Genomic DNA, 22,354 nt, shown 5'->3' with positions numbered 1-22,354 from the left:
TATATATATATAATGTGTATATATATGGAATGTGTATATATTTGAATGTGTATATATGTCTAACAATATATTTTATAATGTGTACAAAAATGTGGACAATGCAGTACCTGAAACACGGTCAAAAGGCTCTGCACAAAGCTATCGAAATTTGAACGCGGTTTGTTATCCATTGAATTGAAGATAAAACGTCCGCCAAACACTTGCATTCCCAATAGAGCGAATATTACGATGAAAAGAAAAAGTAGCAGTAACAGGGACGCAATTGATTGAATTGAGTTAAGCAACGATGCTACAAGATTCGATAGTGACTGCCAGTATCTGGAAAAAGAAGGAAAATAATTTAGTTATCCTACAGAAAGTTTTATTAAGTTTTATTTTTTTTAATAAACAAGCAAAAAGTGGTAGTAATGCCATCAGCTTGGGGCTACGTATAGATGATGAGGTAGTTAAATAAACGTCAACCAGTTTAGAAGATCAAAAGTAAAGTGTGCCCTCCTTTCTATACAAAAATACATAATACAAGCTGGCATCGCGAAAGAAATGGTTTAAAATTAATAGTCTTAAAAATTAACCAGACCCGCTGCGCAAAGCGACGGAAGAAATCATGCCGTTCGGAGAATTTTATAATGCCATCTTTGTCCCTCCAACGGCAAATTTGTCAAGCAGCTCGTCGAGCTACCCGTCCCTGGCTCTGCCTCGTACCCCTCGCCTGAACGCGCTGCCGTAGGTTTGGATGTGTTGGTGCATCAGACAGCCAATCGCTGTCAGCCGTCGTCCGTGCTTTTCCCTCCATAGCGCCATCTCTTTCTCGCGTGTGGTCATTGCTCGCGAGCTGTTGTGGCGCCTAAAAATGCCGTTAACAAACATTGCGGCGATGAAGTTGCATTTTCACAAATCAAACCAAAAAATCGCAATGAGTTCAAACACTGAAATATAAAAATGACTAAGGAATCGCTAGTTTACGCAGGAGGGTTTGCTGTGCAACGCGCAGAATCCTAATCCGCATTAACACGTTCAGTCCGGCGCTGATTTTAATGAGCTTACCGTTCCGCCGGCATCTAGAACGCAAGCTGATTGTAGAACCGGTATACTGGAAAGTTCACTGGCTGTCCCTGGGGCCTGCCATCGTGCTGAACGTGCTAAGCATTAAGCATAACACTAAGATTTTGCTTTCGCCTGTTGCAAAAACTGTTACCCGATTACATAGATATGCTAAGCATCCTGCGCATGGTTGTGAGTGTGCGTGTGTATGCAAAACTGTCGCCGAATGTATGCTCTTCCGGAATGTTATGATCCATAGGTCAAAGAAAGAAAGGTGTTCATGAAAGGCGGAAAGACGAATTGAGGCCCCTGTAAATGGTAACTGATGACCGGGAGGAGGGGGTACTGGCACACAGCTGTTGGGAGATAAATTGAACATTATACTTAAATTGCAGGCGGATGGAGGGGGGATGGATGGATTGAACATTATACTTCTCTAGCCACGGGGAACCAACGACCATCTTTCCGGGGGCCCTTGTCGCTAATACTCTGTCCACTTGTAGACATACGACATACTACAGACTAGAAATCTTCGGCGACCGCCTAGTCCGCCTACCGTTAGATCATGAACCACCGCTGGTTCATGACGGTGTTTTTTCTATCGTGGAGGTACATCCTTCCCCCTGCCTGCAGCGTATGCATCGAGCAGGAGACAGTGTGGCAGTATGCAAGTTGCCCGCTGGATAGGAGCGGTCCCGCGGCAACGCCATCATTCCGCACATCTTAACAGCATGCCCGTCATGGGTTCTAACCGCGTATGAACCGTCCGCCGTAGCAAAGGCTTACTATCCGGCTACGTGGTATTCAAGTCCTGAAATGGCCGGCATGATCGCATAGGCTATTACCCCAACAATAATAATAATAATAATAAGAAGAACTTAGCATAGCAGTTCACACCTGGGGAAGAGTTTGTCTTGACTTTGTTGCTGCCGGGCTACCGCTGTGACGCGACAAATGCACGGAATGCACTCGACCAAAACATGAACCTACCGATCCGAACTCATTCCAAGGCATTGCTGGTCAATCGGCGTCACGATACCGACAAGCCAACAAGACGCCCGATTCTGGACGGACTGGTGCAGCACCATATGCGCACCGTAATAAACAAATCCAGAATCCTCTTTTGTATGAATTCAATTCAAGTTTTGTTTCCAGTTGCGTCCGCTAGCTGAATTAGAAATAAATGTGCAATATATCACACGCACGTTTGCTTAGATCGTGTGTCTTTTTAATACCCCAACAGCAGAGCCGATCGCAAAGATGCCAATGCCAATGGTTGTGTTGTCTCTCAGGTAGCGAGATCGAAAATGCATGGACTTTGTAGCCGCAGCGGATGAAAATGTACGCATCAGAATCAAATAGTTTTGAGGTTTCCAAACGCACGCACACAAACACCCAAACACGCGCGCGCAAACTCACACACAAACACGCGCGCGCAAACTCACACACAAATACGCGCGCGCAAACTCGCACACACATAACACACACACACACATACGTGCGCGCGCACATGCATGAACGCGCGTACGCCAGCACGCACGCACACACACACGCACGTACGCGCGCCCGCGAGCATGAAAGCGCGCACGCCAGCACGCACCCACGAAAGCGCGCTCGCGAGCACGCACCCCCGAAGTCGCGCAAGCACGCACTCCCCCCCCCCACCCCCCACTAGACCACCCCCCCCCTCCACGCATGATCGATTACGGCTACCTTCTCGGTAGAACGGCTGGTTCAGGTTTCTTGTAGCGCATCCTCATCCCTAGCGCCGGGCGGGGTGGGGGATCGCGACATGATAGAGTGAAAGGTCACTTTACCCGCGCTGTGTGTGTGTGTGTGTGTGTGTGTGTGTGTGTGTCGAGACCCAAAAACTCGAGACAGATTTCGGCAAATTAAAAAAAAAATTATACCCACTATACACTGTGCTACATGATGCTTAGAAGGTCATTGAAACATCAAACATGTTCAAATAAAAAAAATTAGATCAGTGTTAGACGTTCTCCTACGCTTGTTTTAAATAGGCTTCTTCACCCTCTATTGGCAGGGGCATCGAATGGTCTCATCAGCAGCGGCACGAAATAAAATAAACCATCAATACACCGATAACACTTTGAATCCCAATCCAGCTTCTCCCACAGCGTCTCAAGGTCACACACTAATTTAATAAATGCTAACACCCACCAATAACAATACACAACCGCAATGCACATACATGAATCAACGCATACACCACAACACCCAATCAGCGGAAGGCACGGGCAGAAGCGCAAGTTAGGCAAGGCAGGGTGAGGGAGGTAGAAGCAGCGGACGAAAAAATGGGCGCCAATATTTTTAAATTTTTTGACCGTTTTTTTTTGCTCCGCCGCCATCTGGCCAGCGCAGATTTTGGCTGGTCTCCCGCGCTGGACTTCAGCGATTCCTGCGCAGGGTTAGCGCCATCTGTTGGCGAAATGGACGAACTATTTATGGCGGTGGAGCAAAAAAAAACGGTCAAAAAATTTAAAATTATTGGCGTATATTTTTTCGTCCGCTTCTTCTCCCTCCCTCAACCTGCCTTGCCTTACTTGCGCTTCTGCCCGTGCCTTCCGCTGATTGGGTGTTGTGGTGTATGCGTTGATTCATGTATGTGCATTGCGGTTGTGTATTGTTATTGGTGGGTGTTAGCATTTATTAATTAGTGTGTGACCTTGGGACGCTGTGGGAGAAGCTGGATTGGGATTCAAAGTGTTATCGGTGTATTGATGGTTTATTTTATTTCGTGCCGCTGCTGATGAGACCATTCGATGCCCCTGCCAATTGAGGGTGAAGAAGCCTATTTAAAACAAGCGTAGGAGAACGTCTAACACTAATCTAATATTTTTTTTATTTGAACATGTTTGATGCTTCAATGACAATCTAAGCATCATGTAGCACAGTGTATAGTGGCAATATTTTTTTTAATGTGCCAAAATATGTCTCTAGTTTTCGGGTCTTGACACACGCACAGACACAGCACGGGGAAAGTGACCGTTCATTATATTATGTCGCGATCCCCGCCCGGCGCTTTGGATGAGGATGCGCTGCAAGATAGCTGAACCAGCAATCCGATAAGGTAGCCGTAACCGATCATGCGGAAGGGAGGGGGGGGGGGATTGGTGTTGAGTGCGCGCTCGCGTGCGCGCTTTCGGGGGTGCGTGCTGGCGTGTGCGCGTACGTTCATGTGTGCGTGTGTGTGTGTGTGTGTGTGTGTGAGTGCGTGCGTGCTGGCGTGCGCGCGTTCATGCATGTGTGCGTGCGTGTTTGTGTGTGTGTCTGTATGCGTGCGTGCGGAAACCTCAAAATTGTTTGATTCTGATGCGTACATTTTCATCCATAGCGGTTACAAAGTCCATGCATTTTCAATCTCGCTACCTGAGAGACAACACAACCATTAGATTGGCACCACCATCTTTGCGATCGGTTCTGTGATGTGATACGTAGCACATTTCTTTTCAATTCAGGTAGGCTAGTGGAAACAAAAAATGAAATAAACTCATACAAAAGAGAATGTCTGTCCGTCCAGAATCTGGCGGCTTGTTGGCTTGGAGTCGGTATCATGACGCCGTGCGGCCGGCACTGCCTTGGAACGGGTAAGGCTCGGTAGGTTCATGTCCTTTGGTCAATTGTATTCCGTGCATTTGTCGCGCCACGGCCGCAGACCCGGCAGCAACAAAGTCAAGATAAACTCTTCCCCGGTACGGATGGCGCTTCAAAGTTCTTTTTTTTATTATTATTCTTGTCATTACGGCCTACGCGATCATGTTGGCCTTTTCATGACTTGACGTACACGTAGCCGGATAGTCAACCCTTGCTACGGCGGACGGTTCATACGCGGTTAGAACCCACGACGGGCATGCAGATGTGCGGAATGATGGCGGTGCCGCGGGCCCACTCCTATCCAGCGTGCAACTTGCACACTGCCACACTGTCTCCTGCCCGGTGCATACGCAGCAGGCAGGAGGAAGTATGCACCTCCACAACAAAAAAAACACCGTCATGAACCAGCGGCGGATCTAACGGTAGGCGGACTAGGCGGTCGCCGAAGATCTCTAGTCTGTAGTATGGCGTATGTTTACAAGTGGACAGAGCATTAGCGAGAAGGGCCCGCGGAAAGATGGTCGTTGGGGCCCTGTGGCAGGAGAACCATTTGCCCCCCCCCCCCTCTCATGCCGGAAATAATTGTAGGGCCTGTGTCTGATGATCGTAAAGGTCCCATGGCCTAAGCCCCCTCCCTCCTCCCTCCTTCCGCTGGCAATTTAAGTATACTGTTAAATCTCCCAACAGCTGTGTGCCAGTACCCTCGCCCCCGTTCATCAGTTACCATTTACAGGGGTCTCAATTCGTCTTTCCGCCTTTCATGAAAACCTTCCTTTCCGATGGATCATAACATTCCGGAAGAGCATACATTCGGCGACAGTTTTGCACACACACGCACACTCACACTCTTGCGCAGACGGCTCAGCATATCTGTGTAATCTACACCATACGAAAGCAAAAGCTTATGGTAACAAAGTTATGCTTAATGCTTTACACGTTTAGTTCGATGGCAGGCCCCAGGGCGGTGCCAGTGAACTTTCCAGTATACTGGTTTCACAATCAGCTTGCGTTCTTGAAGCCGGTGGAACAGAATGTTTAATGAAAATCAGCGGGTTGAATGTGTTAATGCGGATTAGGATTCTGCGCGTTGCACAGCAAACCCTCCTGCGTAAACTAGCGATTCCTTAGTCATTTTTACTTGGCAGCGTTTGAACTCATTGCGCTTTTTTGGTTTTGATTTGTGAAAATTCAACTTCGTCGTCGCTATGTTTGTTAACGGCTTTTTAAGCGCCACAGAACTCATGAGCATTGACCTTACGCGAGAAAGAGATAGCGCTATGGAGGGAAAAAGCACGGACGACGGCTGACAGCGATTGGCCGTCTGACGCACTAACACATCCAAACCTTCGACAGCGCGTTCAGGCGAGGGGTATGAGGCGGAGCCAGGCACGGGTAGCTCGACGAGCTGCTTGACAAATTTGCCGTAGGAGGGAAAAAGATGGCATGATAAAATTCTCCGAATGCCATAATTTCTTCCGTCGCTTTGCCAGCGGGCCGTGATAAATGTCAGTCTGAGGTGCTCAACAGGTTCGTCGAGGGGCGGGATCCCCAGCAGCAAACACCCAGTCCTGTAGTCGAGACAACGCGGCCAATCACGAAGGGCGAAGCGCGGTCGTGTCTTCCGTTGGATGGTCTCTAGCCACGCAAGTGCCCGGGTAGATGCTGGCCACCAAACAATGCTAGCATATTCCAGCAGTGGTCTGATCAATGCGTAGTACAGTGTCTTGAAACACATAGGATCATGAAGCTCGCGCGTCTTGTTTCTGACCAAGCCATGTAGCCGATTGCTACTAGCGACTACTTGGTCTATCTGTTCTTCGAAGGCGAGTTTAGCATCTAGGAGGACTCCTAGATCCTTTACACAGTTCACTCTTTCAAGGTTCTGACTATCAAGCGTATAATTAAACGGCTGAATGAGATTATGGCGCATTTATCGATACAGGCGCTTAGTACGTTACGCTTGCACCAGGAGACAAATTCAGTCAGGGTGGCTTGAAATTGAAGATGGTCCTCTGGCTCACGGATTTCACGATAGATTTTAGCATCATCTGCGTAGAGTAGGCAACTATTATTCGGGAGTACCGTGCACAGGTTACTGCCCTGGGGTACGCCGGAAGAAGTGCCGATGGATCTAGATAGGTGGGAGCTCAATCCAACTGCATATAATCCACCACATAAATACGATTTCATCCACTTTACCGAAGGCGGTGATAACCCCAGTCTATCAAGTTTTGCCAGAAGAATGCTGTGGGACACGCTATCAAAAGCCGCCTAAATGTTTGTGCAAATGGATTCAACTTGCATACCATCATCAATAGACTTATTAAAGCCGTTAACGTTTTCGATAAGATTTGTCGCAGTTGATTTTTTGTTGATTTTTTTAAGTTAATTTTGACATATGTCAAAATGCAGGAGTTTAGTATGCTAAAAATCGCACTGTTATACCTGCTCTCGGGGTGCTATAATTATAACTGCTAAAACCAGAGGCGGAAAAACTGCCTAGGTTCCCAAGCTATGAAATTCGAGGGCGCTGGGGCTGTGAACTTGTATGACGTGCGAACCCTCGCGCGCCTTCGCAAATCACTGTGAATTGCATGGCGGGTATATTTTGATAATAGCAACCCTAGAACAGTTATAATGACATAATTATATACAGCGCCTACCACAACTATATCGACAGTCATTTTTCGCGATTTGCGGAAAATCCATAAGAGATAAATAAAAACAGTAAATGTATGAGTTGTGCAGAATATTAATTTACATCTTTGTATATTTCTTTCTATATTAAAAAATATCGGGCTAGGATTACATTCCTCAACTATGTATGTAATAGCAGCAAATATTTAGATTATACTAAAACATCGTTGTTGAGCTTTTTGTGTCGCTTTTGTTTGATCGAATCAGTTTTGAACCGTTGTTCACAAAATTGATAAGGTTCTTATGGCAGTTTCAAAATAATGTTTGAATTTTTTTTTACCTACTTTGGTTTGCATTTTCAAAACAATAATTAAAGGTGAAAAAAAAATGTTTAAGTGAATTTTTGGAAATTAAAAAAATAATATTTTGATAATTACTCTTATAAAACTTATAAAACCTTAACATAAGTTATAAAAACACTTTTTAAAAATCGTCCAAAAATACATTTCTTTAATACCTTTCTAGAATATGTTATTTATATTTTTAAACGATTTTTAAATGCGTTAGTTAGTACATAAAACCTGATTTTCGTAGTGTCTTTATAGGTATGGCACGACTATAAATTAGTTTTTTCGTCATAAGTCGTGTAAAAACGTGTTAAAAAAATTTGAAAAAAAAATATACAAAGATGTTAATTAATATTCTGCACAACTCATAAATTCATTGTTTTTATTTATCTCTTATGGATTTTCCGCAAATCGCGAAAAATAACTGTCCATATAGTTGTGGTAGGCGCTGTAGCTTGCTAAATACGACGAACAGCGAAGGAAATAAATTTTATGAACACAACATAAAGATGAACAAAAATGGGTTAACATTTCGCGCAGGAGATACTTATCGAAACCATCGCAATGTTTAGCAGGACATGATAGTTATGTGTACAGCCCTAGGACTGTGTAGGAACGAGGTCAAGTAATATAGAATGGTTTGACAAGTAGCTAAAAGTTCGTTACACGCAGTTTGACATCTAAGAGCCCTTTTCATCAGGTCTGGTCATCACAAGCAAATTGTAAAATAGATATTGAATGTTTTACCGAATGTATTGATGCCTCTTTCAATAATAATGATGTAATTGTTGAGTTTTACAAGACTTTCTAATGTCAAATGACATCCAAGATGGATAAATCGATTTTAGCTAATACTTTGTTCCTACACAGTCTTTGGGTAGAGTTGTTATACGATGTAAGCTGTCGCACGGGACCTGGTACAATAGCATATCTCGAGCTTTCGCGTATTACTATGGAAAAGAGTTTATACAACTGGTTCTAGGATAAAAAATATCGAAACATGCTTTTGCACCAATTCAATGCAACACGCTTTTTGAACATCAGTGAAATTCAAAAAGAGCATAAAATATTTCAAATTATTCACAACAAACTAAAAGAACATGCAGCTGTTCAATTTGGAGGAATAGAGTACTACAAAATCGCATATAGAGTAAATCGGGTAATTGATAATTGATGAAGAAAGGGTATTAAATATAAAAGCAGCTTACGGAATGATGAGTATGAGTAACTGCTCAGTTCTTAAACTGATAATAAACTTAAATCAAATTAAATATTTAAACAAATCATACTTGGTCACTTTGAAGACACGCAATAACCGCACACAACGGAGAACAGATATACCCAACGGAGGCATCAGTTGAGTGTTGGTCAAAAGAACTTCAACTACACTACCAATGACGACGAAGCAATCGAAACGATTGAACAACGAAACGTAGTATCCTTGCAGCCCTAAACTGTACATTTTAAGAAACATTTCCAATGAAAATAGCGCCACGAAAAACATGTTGGTGTACTCTGAAAAAAAAAGCATATAAGGTAAAGTTATTCACAATTTTTTTACAGCAAAACATGAATCATTTACGATTCAAAACATAACACAATTTTGCAACAAGCTTTTTCATAGGATCATTATTCAAGTAAACACTGCGCAAAAAAGCGTTTTCAATAAATATTAAGCAAAACAAGTATTCATTTAAATCACAAGCTATAATTTTCCATGGTGTTTAGGATTGACAGTTTGTCATTTTTTAAAGCATTAGGTTATTAGTTGCAGCATATATATTTAAGGAACATGTTATTCAATTTAAAAAGCAACTATTCATTTAGATTTTGTAGTATTGCTTGCTTACATGCGTTGTTTTGTGCTTGCGTGCGTACAACAGTGCAAATAATATCCGGGCTTCCAATATATGATATCCACCAGCTGGTCAACACCTTCTTACACAATTCTGCCCTAAACTCCTGGTTTCAAATCAAAATGAGCGTCTGACCGTTTGAATAAATCACAACGGATTCAGTTTGCAGCAGGAAGTGTAAACATTACTGCCTTTAGTCACGGTGCAACAGGTGCAAGGGTGCTTTACAATTATATCTCTAAATCTAAAATAGTAACATATAGCTTTCTTTTAAATCGAAAAGGTTTGCAGCCGCTCTGAAGTCGACTGGAAGAGATAGTGTGATTACAAATCGTATACATACCCTGAAAATCGTCCAGCCATTGAGGTTGATGGTAATGTTCAGTTGCAAGTACACCAGTGTTCAAAAAAACCAAAATTATGATGAGCCAGTAAAATGCTTGTGATTTTACTGCCTTTCGGCAGGATCGGCGCATCTTACGATTTAGTCGATCCCAAGCTCGGAAATGTTGATTATACCACGACTTCGATGCAGATTGTACATAATCAATATTCGTTTCAATGCAGCCTTCAGTAGAATTGGGAGATAAACCACTGAAAACGGAGGAACCTGAACCAGCGAGCATTGCTCTAGTACCCTTCAGCAATCCTTCGGACATCATTTTTCCTGGTGACGGTGGTTCCTGGTATGTATCAATATCTTCTGCTTGAGTAATCCAGTCTAAGTAACCTTTCAGATCTTCTTCAATTCGTTGTTTTTCTCGAAGTTTCTGAAAATCGCCACGACTCTTCGCTTTTGTTCGCTCCTTGGAAAACTCACCACTTAAAACACCGAGAATAAGGTTCATTACAAAAAACGCACCGAGGATTACCATAGACACAAAATATATCCACTGCCAATTGCTTCCCATTGCATCCTCAATCTGTGTTCATACATGGGGAGGAAAGAAAATATAAAAAAAATGCTTTAATATTGTTCTAGCTTATTTTCTCGGTTGCAAATGTGTTAGTGTTTTCTTAAAAAAATATATTTACGTAATACAACATATCCGTCCATCCCTCTAATGTAATGCATTGAAACACAGTAAGCATCGATAATCCGAAGTTGTCGAAATTTGTGATTCCAGCATTAGGTCCTTCCCAATAGTAGCGACAAACCCAGTTAACACCTATGGAGCTGCATTGAAAACCACCTTCGCCGCATGGTGTTGGATCTTCCATCATGTCCTCTGTAAAATTTGAGCATAATATCTTGATTGTATCACTAAATCGATGCATTTAAAAAGTTCTCGACTATTCATTTTGTTTTTCATTACACTAAATATGTGTCATTCAAACAATGCTTACCTGTAATATTGTGAAAGCAAGTTTTATGCATTTTTCCAGAAAATAACTCAAGTCCCACAATTGCATAAATTATTATTACAAACAATACAAGCAATGCAATATGCAATAAAGGTACCATTGCTCTCAGAATGGAATTGAGTACTACCTGTAAACCTAAAAAAAAATATTAAATTGTTACAACATCTGCCTTGATCATATTTACGTCGCAAAAGGTTGATTTTTGCGATTTGCGTAAAATCCGGAAGAGATAGATAAAATAGTTAATACATGATTTGTGCAAAATGCTATTTCACATCTTGTACTTTTTCAAAATGTTAAAACTGTTGTATCATACTTTTTTTTACAAAAACTAGATCTAATCAAACCTTTTAAAAACAAAATAGATTTTTTTAGTTACTGATGCTTTTCAAAATCATTTTATACAAATAATATTTTTCAGGGGGGTTTGGCAGAACACATTTTGAAACTATAATTTGACAATGGGTTCTGGTAAATAATTATTGATAAGGTTTTTTTGTAAATTTTGCCTGATCGGATCTATGTTGATACGTTGCACTAAATCAATATCGCACTCATGACAATATAAACATTTAAAAAAATCTGGTTTGCATTTACAAACATATTAAAAAAAAAGTTATTTGAATTTTATTATTTTTTTTATTAATATTTACTTCCCGAGAAAAGTCATTAAACCTCAAAATAAAAGTTATAAATACACTTTTTGAAAATAATTTAACAAATTCTTTTTGAAGATTCATCCGCGCCCGCGGCAACGCGTATAACAATTCAACCACCCGCTGCGCAAAGCGACGGAAGGCGTTATGGCGTTCTGAGAATTTTATCATGCCTTTCTTTTCTCTCCAACGGCAAATTTGTCAAGCAGCTCGTCGTGCTACCCGTCCCTGGCTCCGCCTCGTACCCCTCGCCTGAACGCGCTGCCGTAGGTTTGGATGTGTTGGTGCATCAGACGGCCAATCGCTGTCAGCCGTCGTCCGTGCTTTTCCCTCCATAGCGCCATCTCTTTCTCGCGTGTGGTCAATGCTCGCGAGCTGTTGTGGCGCCTAAAAATGCCGTTAACAAACATTGCGGCGATGAAGTTGCATTTTCACAAATCAAACCAAAAAATCGCAATGAGTTCAAACACTGAAATATAAAAATGACTAAGGAATCGCTAGTTTACGCAGGAGGGTTTGCTGTGCAACGCGCAGAATCCTAATCCGCATTAACACGTTCAGTCCGGCGCTGATTTTCATGAGCTTACCGTTCCGCCGGCATCTAGAACGCAAGCTGATTGTGAAATCGGCATACTGGAAAGTTCACTGGCTGTCCCTGGGGCCTGCCATCGAACTGAACGTGCTAAGCATTAAGCATAACACTAAGATTTTGCTTTCGCCTGTTGCAAAAACTGTTACCCGATTATATAGATATGCTAAGCATCCTGCGCATGGTTGTGAGTGTGCGTGTGTATGCAAAACTGTCGCCGAATGTATGCTCTTCCGGAATGTTATGATCCATAGGTCAAAGAAAGAAAGGTGTTCATGAAAGGCGGAAAGACGAATTGAGGCCCCTGTAAATGGTAACTGATGACCGGGAGGAGGGGGTACTGGCACACAGCTGTTGGGAGATAAATTGAACATTATACTTAAATTGCAGGCGGATGGAGGGGGGATGGATGGATTGAACATTATACTTCTCTAGCCACGGGGAACCAACGACCATCTTTCCGGGGGCCCTTGTCGCTAATACTCTGTCCACTTGTAGACATACGACATACTACAGACTAGAAATCTTCGGCGACCGCCTAGTCCGCCTACCGTTAGATCCACCGCTGGTTCATGACGGTGTTTTTTTCTATCGTGGAGGTGCATCCTTCCCCCTGCCTGCAGCGTATGCATCGAGCAGGAGACAGTATGGCAGTATGCAAGTTGCCCGCTGGATAGGAGCGGTCCCGCGGCAACGCCATCATTCCGCACATCTTAACAGCATGCCCGTCATGGGCTCTAACCGCGTATGAACCGTCCGCCGTAGCAAAGGCTTACTATCCGGCTACGTGGTATTCAAGTCCTGAAATGGCCGGCATGATCGCATAGGCTATTACCCCAACAATAATAATAATAATAATAAGAACTTAGCATAGCAGTTCACACCTGGGGAAGAGTTTGTCTTGACTTTGTTGCTGCCGGGCTACCGCTGTGACGCGACAAATGCACGGAATGCACTCGACCAAAACATGAACCTACCGATCCGAACTCATTCCAAGGCATTGCTGGTCAATCGGCGTCACGATACCGACAAGCCAACAAGACGCCCGATTCTGGACGGACTGGTGCAGCACCATATGCGCACCGTAATAAACAAATCCAGAATCCTCTTTTGTATGAATTCAATTCAAGTTTTGTTTCCAGTTGCGTCCGCTAGCTGAATTAGAAATAAATGTGCAATATATCACACGCACGTTTGCTTAGATCGTGTGTCTTTTTAATACCCCCTGTTAATAATTATTAACGTTAGATTCGATCTGTCGGTGTTATCTACCGTGATTCCCGACAGAGCGCGGTACAAACGCGTAGTGTGGGAAGCATCCAATACCGATCGAGCCGAATATTCCCGATCGCTCAAAGGCTCCCGAACAGCGTGGCTAAGGCAATGACCGAAGGCCACTCTTTCGCGGTAGCCCGAGTCAAGCGATTGATTTTTAGCGTCGCAATAATAAAGTAATATAGGACTGCTTAAGAAAACGCTTGTTATTTAATACTTAATACTACTACGGGCGAAAGAAAGAGTGCTGTTGCAATAGTTTGCAACACCCCCAACAGCAGAGCCGATCGCAAAGATGCCAATGCCAATGGTTGTGTTGTCTCTCAGGTAGCGAGATCGAAAATGCATGGACTTTGTAGCCGCAGCGGATGAAAATGTACGCATCAGAATCAAATAGTTTTGAGGTTTCCAAACGCACGCACACAAACACCCAAACACGCGCGCGCAAACTCACACACAAACACGCGCGCGCAAACTCACACACAAATACGCGCGCGCAAACTCGCACACACATAACACACACACACATACGCGCACGCGCACATGCATGAACGCGCGTACGCCAGCACGCACGCACGCACACACACACGCACGTACGCGCGCCCGCGAGCATGAAAGCGCGCACGCCAGCACGCACCCACGAAAGCGCGCTCGCGAGCACGCACCCCCGAAGTCGCGCAAGCACGCACTCCCCCCCCCCACTAGACAACCCCCCCCCCCCTCCACGCATGATCGATTACGGCTACCTTCTCGGTAGAACGGCTGGTTCAGGTTTCTTGTAGCGCATCCTCATCCCTAGTGCCGGGCGGGGTGGGGGATCGCGACATGATAGAGTGAACGGTCACTTTCCCCGCGCTGTGTGTGTGTTTGTAACGAGACCCAAAAACTCGAGACAGATTTCGGCACATTAAAAAAATATTTTATTGCCACTATACACTGTGCTACATGATGCTTAGAAGGTCGTTGAAGCATCAAACATGTTCAAATTAAAAAATATTAGATTAGTGTTAGACGTTCTCCTACGCTTGTTTTAAATAGGCTTCTTCACCCTCAATTGGCAGGGGCATCGAATGGTCTCATCAGCAGCGGCACGAAATAAAATAAACCATCAATACACCGATAACACTTTGAATCCCAATCCAGCTTCTCCCACAGCGTCTCAAGGTCACACACAAATTAACAAATGCTAACACCCACCAATAACAATACACAACCGCAATGCACATATATGAATCAACGCATAACCACAACACCCAATCAGCTGGCGGCAGGAAGGCACGGGCAGAAGCGCAAGTAAGGCAAGGCAGGGTGAGGGAGGTAGAAGCAGCGGACGAAAAAATGGGCGCCAATATTTTTAAATTTTTTGACCGTTTTTTTGCTCCGCCGCCATCTGGCCAGCGCAGATTTTGGCTGGTCTCCCGCGCTGGACTTCAGCGATTCCTGCGCAGGGTTAGCGCCATCTGTTGGCGAAATGGACGAACTATTTATGGCGGTGGAGCAAAAAAAACAGTCAAAAAATTTAAAATTATTGGCGTCCATTTTTCGTCCGCTTCTTCTCCCTCCCTCAACCTGCCTTGCCTAACTTGCGCTTCTGCCCGTGCCTTCCGCTGATTGGGTGTTGTGGTGTATGCGTTGATTCATGTATGTGCATTGCGGTTGTGTATTGTTATTGGTGGGTGTTAGCATTTATTAATTAGTGTGTGACCTTGAGACGCTGTGGGAGAAGCTGGATTGGGATTCAAAGTGTTATCGGTTTAATGATGGTTTATTTTATTTCGCGCCGCTGCTGATGAGACCATTCGATGCCCCTGCCAATTGAGGGTGAAGAAGCCTATTTAAAACAAGCGTAGGAGAACGTCTAACACTAATCTAATATTTTTTAATTTGAACATGTTTGATGCTTCAATGACAATCTAAGCATCATGTAGCACAGTGTATAGTGGCAATATTTTTTTTAATGTGCCAAAATATGTCTCTAGTTTTCGGGTCTTGACACACGCACAGACACAGCACGGGGAAAGTGACCGTTCATTATATTATGTCGCGATCCCCGCCCGGCGCTTTGGATGAGGACGCGCTGCAAGATAGCTGAACCAGCAATCCGATAAGGTAGCCGTAACCGATCATGCGGAAGGGAGGGGGGGGGATTGGTGTTGAGTGCGCGCTCGCGTGCGCGCTTTCGGGGGTGCGTGCTGGCGTGTGCGCGTACGTTCATGTGTGCGTGTGTGTGTGTGTGTGTGAGTGCGTGCGTGCTGGCGTGCGCGCGTTCATGCATGTGTGCGTGCGTGTTTGTGTGTGTGTCTGTATGCGTGCGTGCGGAAACCTCAAAATTGTTTGATTCTGATGCGTACATTTTCATCCATAGCGGTTACAAAGTCCATGCATTTTCAATCTCGCTACCTGAGAGACAACACAACCATTAGATTGGCACCACCATCTTTGCGATCGGTTCTGCTGTTGGGGGTGTTAAAAAGACACACGATCGAAGCAAACGTGCATGTGATACGTAGCACATTTCTTTTCAATTCAGGTAGGCTAGTGGAAACAAAAAATGAAATAAACTCATACAAAAGAGAATGTCTGTCCGTCCAGAATCTGGCGGCTTGTTGGCTTGGAGTCGGTATCATGACGCCGTGCGGCCGGCACTGCCTTGGAACGGGTAAGGCTCGGTAGGTTCATGTCCTTTGGTCAATTGTATTCCGTGCATTTGTCGCGCCACGGCCGCAGACCCGGCAGCAACAAAGTCAAGATAAACTCTTCCCCGGTACGGATGGCGCTTCAAAGTTCTTTTTTTATTATTATTCTTGTCATTACGGCCTACGCGATCATGTTGGCCTTTTCATGACTTGACGTACACGTAGCCGGATAGTCAACCCTTGCTACGGCGGACGGTTCATACGCGGTTAGAACCCACGACGGGCATGCAGATGTGCGGAATGATGGCGGTGCCGCGGGCCCACTCCTATCCAGCGTGCAACTTGCACACTGCCACACTGTCTCCTGCCCGGTGCATACGCAGCAGGCAGGAGAAAGTATGCACCTCCACAACAAAAAAAAACACCGTCATGAACCAGCGGCGGATCTAACGGTAGGCGGACTAGGCGGTCGCCGAAGATCTCTAGTCTGTAGTATGGCGTATGTTTACAAGTGGACAGAGTATTAGCGACAAGGGACCCCGAAAAGATGGTCGTTGGGGTCCCGTGGCTGGAGAATCATTTGAACTCATTGCGCTTTTTTGATTTGATTTGTGAAAATGCAACTTCTTCGCCGCAATGTTTGTTAACGGTTTTTTTAAGCGCCACAACAGTTCGCGACCATTGACCACACGCGTGAAAGAGATAGCGCTATGGAGGGAAAAAGCACGGACGACGGCTGACAGCGATTGGCCGTCTGATGCACCAACACATCCAAACCTTCGACAGCGCGCACAGGCGCGGGGTAAGAGGCAGAGCCAGGGTCGGGTAGCTCGACTGGCTGCTTGACAAATTTGCCGTTAGAGAGAAAAGGAAGGCATGATAAAATTCTCCGAACGCCTTGATTTGTTCCGTCGCTTTGCGCAGCGGGCGTCATTTGAACGCGCTACCGCAGATCTGCAGAGATGCTCATGCTGGATACCCTGCGGAACTGTTATACGCGTTTAAACGCGCCCGCGGAAACGTGCGTCGTATATATACAGCCTAAAGCGTCATGTAATAACGAATACAATTTTTTTAAAAATAAGACAAAAAGATGTTAAAAAGCATTTTGCACAAATCTTGCATTTACTGATTAATCTATCTTCTTCCTATTTCTTCCTGATTTACTACAAATCACGTAAAACGAATGTCTAAACAATTACAGTAAGCGGTGTAATGCATTCATTGATATGTCTCCAACATAAGAGACTTTTCCATCAATCAAACACACAAAAGAAAACTATACCAGTAGCACCGTGTCTCTTAATTTTTGACCCATTTTTCGACTCGCGCCGAAGTTTGTTCTAGCGAGGGTTGCAAACCAGGACGATAATCAATTTACTTTTAGCGTTTTCGATTCAACCATAGAATGCCTGAAAAATGTAGCAGGTTCTGAAGCACGATGTGGCGGTATTGATCTACAAAGCTACTTTCATCCTGCAAAACTATTTCGCTTTAAACGATCGTACCGGACCTTAGTGATTTACAGTGCGCTCTCGTGAATCCCACAGCAATCGTTGGAAATTAATTTTTTATATCTTTTCGGATATATGTACAGAAACTCGAGCACTCTGTTTGGTTGTTCGTACGTGAGAGAGCGTGCCGCCAGTTTTGTCACCGACCAAAGTCAATTTTTAAATAAAAAATATTTAAAACTGCGATGAAAATAAAAGTTTTATGTTTTAAGATTAATCAATATCAAGGAAATTTAATTCTGAAACACAAGTATTGTACATAGTTTATGAAAAATAGCCAATAAAAGTTCAAAAAACTTTTGAAGCTTTTAATTAGAGTAACATTTCCAAAAGTAGAACATAAAACAATATGTAAAATATATTTAATAAAGTTAAATATATGACATGCATTTATTGTATATGAAATCTACGTTTCTGGCCATTTTAAATCATAATAACATTTAGTTTGTGGTGATTTTGGGTTTGACATCCCTGATTTGCGCGACGAAACGCTCAATCGAGTTCGACACCTCAGCGCGAACATTCCCGCTGCGCAAAGCGACGGAAGAAATCAAGGCGTTCGGAGAATTTTATCATGCCTTCCTTTCCTCTCCAACGGCAAATTTGTCAAACAGCTCGTAGAGCTGCCCGTCCCTGGCTCCGCCTCATACCCCTCGCCTGAACGCGCTGTCAAAGGTTTGGATGTGTTGGTGCATCAGACGGCCAATCGCTGTCAGCCGTCGTCCGTGCTTTTCCCTCCATAGCGCCATCTCTTTCTCGCGTGTGGTCAATGCTCGCGAGCTGTTGTGGCGCCTAAAAATGCCGTTAACAAACATTGCGGAGATGAAGTAGAATTTTCACAAATCAAACCAAAAAAGCGCAATGAGTTCAAACGCTGCAATGTAAAAATGACCAAGGAATCGCTAGCTCACGCTGGGGGGTTTGCTGTGCAACGCGCAGTACCCTAATTCGCATTGACACGTTCAGCCCGGCGCTGATTTTCATCAACATTCCGTTCCGCCGGCATCTAGAACGCAAGCTGATTGTGAAACCGGCATACTGGAAAGTCCACTGGCAGTCCCTGGGGCCTGCCATCGAACTCAACGTTTTAAGCATTACCCGACAGACAAAGAGAACGAAATTTTCAGGCGAGGGGTAGGTAGATACACGCGGTGGGGGCCCGGCCCAAGATCGGATCCGAAGTCCGTTGTTTTGGGCTCGAAATTAAAAATGGCGGATGAAGCGCTACCACGGAGAGAATGCGCTCTCTTGCTTGCCTTTAAAATACACGAGGCGCTCTCGCTGTAAAGAACGCTCGCTCGCGCTGTTTCATCACCCGACAGACAAAGAGAACGAAATTTTCAGGCGAGGGGTAGGTAGAAACAAGCGGTGGGGGCCCGGCCCAAGATCGGATCAGAAGTCCGTTGTTTTGGGCTCAAAATTAAAAATGGCGGATGGAGCGCTACCACGGAGAGAATGCGCTCTCTTGCTTGCCTTTAAAATACACGAGGCGCTCTCGCTGTAAAGAACGCTCGCTCGCGCTGTTTTATCATACCCCTTCCTCCCCGTTTCTTTCGGCTTGCGCTGCGCTGAGCTGGTACCCCCTCCCACTTGATTCCAGCGAATTGCGCTGCGCTGGACTGACACCCCCTCCCTTGTTTCTTTCGTAGCACGCTGTGCGCTTCCCTTCATTCGGATTTGGTGCACCCGAATCAAAACAAAAACTTGAACACATTAAACTTGGTTTATATTTTATTACTTTTATTGCAAATAAAGGGGCATTTTCGCACATGGCTTCACACAATCTTGCCCCAAAATCACACACATTATTTATATTTAAAAAGTCGTCTTATTCAAAATAGCCGTCTAACTGCATGAATACCGTTGTTGCTGTTCAATGCAGTAAACAAATATTGAAATAAAGCAGCGCAAATCACACATTTAAGATAAATGGTGAAAGAAAAGCGCAGCTTCATTTCAATGTGCACAACACTTCAACACTTAGCGAATCTTCGATCGCCCGGGACTTAGGCTAACACGCGCACGACCTTTCACGGCGAACGCTTGAGCTGAACTGACGATTTCGTGTGGTGGCAAGAAAGGGAGCGCACAGAGGAACACTCGCTGCACTAGTGCGAGCGAGATACCGATAGCCGCATGCCGCTGCGAGAAACCCAAACTGAGCGCGTAGGCTGAAAGTGAACGCACACATTCACACATGTGTAATTGTGTGAGTGCAAAAACTGTGTAGAAACCAAAACACGCTAACGCCTCCGCGTAATTCCGCGTATTTCCAACCGTCTCCCCATGCTTCTACATACCCCTCGCCTGAAAGTCGCACACTTTTTCATTCTCATTGCTAGTAGGGCATATCCCTTCCTTCCCGTTTCTTTCGGCTTGCGCAGAGCTGAACTCCTATTCCTGCGAATTGCGCTGCGTTGGACTGACACCCCCTCCCGCTCGTTTCTTTCGTAGCGCGCTGTGCGCTTTCCTTCACACGGACTTGGTGCACCCGAATTAAAACAAAAACTTGAACACATTAAACTCGGTTTATATTTTATCACTTTTATTGCAATAAAGGGGCATTTTCGCACATGGCTTCACACAATCTTGCCACAAAATCGCACACATTATTTATATTTAAAAAATCGTCTTATTTAAAATAGCCGTCTAACTGCATGAATACCGTTGTTGCTGTTCAATGCAGTAAACAAATATTGAAATAAAGCAGCGCAAATCACACATTTACGATAAATGGTGAAAAATAAGCGCAGCTTCATTTCAATGTGCACAACACTTCAACACTTAGCGAATCTTCGATCGCCCGGGACTTAGGCTAACACGCGCGCGGCCTTTCACGGCGAACGCTCGAGCTGAACTGGCGATTTCGTGTGGTGGCAAGAAAGGGAGCGCACAGAGGAACACTCGCTGCACAAGTGCGAGCGTGACACCGATAGCCGCATGCCGCTGCGAGAAAACCAAACTGAGCGCGCAGGCTGAAAGTTATGTGTAATTGTGTGAGTGCAAAAACTGTGTAGAAACCAAAACACGCTCGCGCCTCCGCGTAATTCCGCGTATTTCCAACCGTCTCCCCATGCTTCTACATGCTCCTCGCCTGAAAGTCGCACACTTATTCATTCTCATTGCTAGTAGGGCGCATACATTTACACATGTGTAATTGTGTGAGTGCAAAAACTGTGTAGAAACCAAAACACGCTCGCGCCTCCGCGTAATTCCGCGTATTTCCAACCGTCTCCCCATGCTTCTACATGCCCCTCGCCTGAAAGTCGCACACTTTTTCATTCTCATTGCTAGTAGGGAACGCTGCACATTCACTCATACATTCTCATAGAAGCAGGCAATTCGCGAGAACATGAAATCGAGAAACTATATTTAACGCTCGCGAATGAGTGCAATCAGGTGCGGTATAGAATATAGAGCAAGACAGCCCAGTTTTTGTTCAAGCTAGGTCCAAACCCTACTAGCAATGAGAATGAAAAAGTGTGCGACTTTCAGGCGAGGGGCATGTAGAAGCATGGGGAGACGGTTGGAAATACGCGGAATTACGCGGAGGCGCGAGCGTGTTTTGGTTTCTACACAGTTTTTGCACTCACACAATTACACATGTGTAAATGTATGCGCCCTACTAGCAATGAGAATGAATAAGTGTGCGACTTTCAGGCGAGGGGCATGTAGAAGCATGGGGAGACGGTTGGAAATACGCGGAATTACGCGGAGGCGCGAGCGTGTTTTGGTTTCTACACAGTTTTTGCACTCACACAATTACACACATGTGAATGTGTGCGTTAACTTTCATCCTGCGCGCTCAGTTTGGTTTTCTCGCAGCGGCATGCGGCTATCGGTGTCTCGCTCGCACTTGTGCAGCGAGTGTTCCTCTGTGCGCTCCCTTTCTTGCCACCACACGAAATCGCCAGTTCAGCTCGAGCGTTCGCCGTGAAAGGCCGCGCGCGTGTTAGCCTAAGTCCCGGGCGATCGAAGATTCGCTAAGTGTTGAAGTGTTGTGCACATTGAAATGAAGCTGCGCTTATTTTTCACCATTTATCGTAAATGTGTGATTTGCGCTGCTTTATTTCAATATTTGTTTACTGCATTGAACAGCAACAACGGTATTCATGCAGTTAGACGGCTATTTTAAATAAGACGATTTTTTAAATATAAATAATGTGTGCGATTTTGTGGCAAGATTGTGTGAAGCTATGTGCGAAAATGCCCCTTTATTTGCAATAAAAGTGATAAAATATAAACCGAGTTTAATGTGTTCAAGTTTTTGTTTTGATTCGGGTGCACCAAGTCCGTGTGAAGGAAAGCGCACAGCGCGCTACGAAAGAAACGAGCGGGAGGGGGTGTCAGTCCAACGCAGCGCAATTCGCAGGAATAGGAGTTCAGCTCTGCGCAAGCCGAAAGAAACGGGAAGGAAGGGGTATGATGAAACAGCGCGAGCGAGCGTTCTTTACAGCGAGAGCGCCTCGTGTATTTTAAAGGCAAGCAAGAGAGCGCATTCTCTCCGTGGTAGCGCTCCATCCGCCATTTTTAATTTCGAGCCCAAAGCAACGGACTTCCCTACAAACAACGAGCGGGATATTTTATCATGGTGTGTGTAAAAACCTAGAGTTAAGCGGAGAATCGGTGTGAAATACACGGAGGCGAGAGCGCGTTTTGGTTTCAACACAGTTTTGGCACTAATACAGTTACACATGTGGAAATGTGTGCGTTCATTTTCGGCCAGCTCGCTCAGTTTGATCTGCTCGCAGCGCTGTGCTGATGTCGGTGTCTCGCTTGCACTGCTGTACCGAAAGTTCCCCTGTGTGCTCTCGTTCTTGCTA

At 44.8% G+C, this 22,354-nt stretch overlaps 1 protein-coding gene across 1 annotated transcript in view; it reads right to left on the bottom strand.

The window, feature by feature from the left end:
- Positions 1–85: 85 nt before the first annotated feature.
- Positions 86–22,354, bottom strand: part of LOC121601187 (muscle calcium channel subunit alpha-1-like) — a gene marked incomplete at its 3' end in the record, with an annotated part of 135,057 nt that continues 112,788 nt past the window's right edge. Inside the window, exons 5-9 of the mRNA XM_041929988.1 lie at positions 10,844–10,996; positions 10,532–10,725; positions 9,840–10,419; positions 8,930–9,155; positions 86–318 (exon numbers count right to left, since the gene is read on the bottom strand). Coding sequence (XP_041785922.1) covers positions 86–318; positions 8,930–9,155; positions 9,840–10,419; positions 10,532–10,725; positions 10,844–10,996 — 1,386 coding nt within the window. The remainder of the gene's footprint in view (positions 319–8,929; positions 9,156–9,839; positions 10,420–10,531; positions 10,726–10,843; positions 10,997–22,354) is intronic.

The sequence above is a fragment of the Anopheles merus genome, unplaced genomic scaffold, assembly GCF_017562075.2.
Source record: "Anopheles merus strain MAF unplaced genomic scaffold, AmerM5.1 LNR4000036, whole genome shotgun sequence".
Lineage (NCBI taxonomy): Eukaryota > Metazoa > Arthropoda > Insecta > Diptera > Culicidae > Anopheles > Anopheles merus.
The sequence above is the reverse complement of the archived record's forward strand: the minus strand, read 5'-3'. Positions and strand labels throughout refer to the sequence as shown.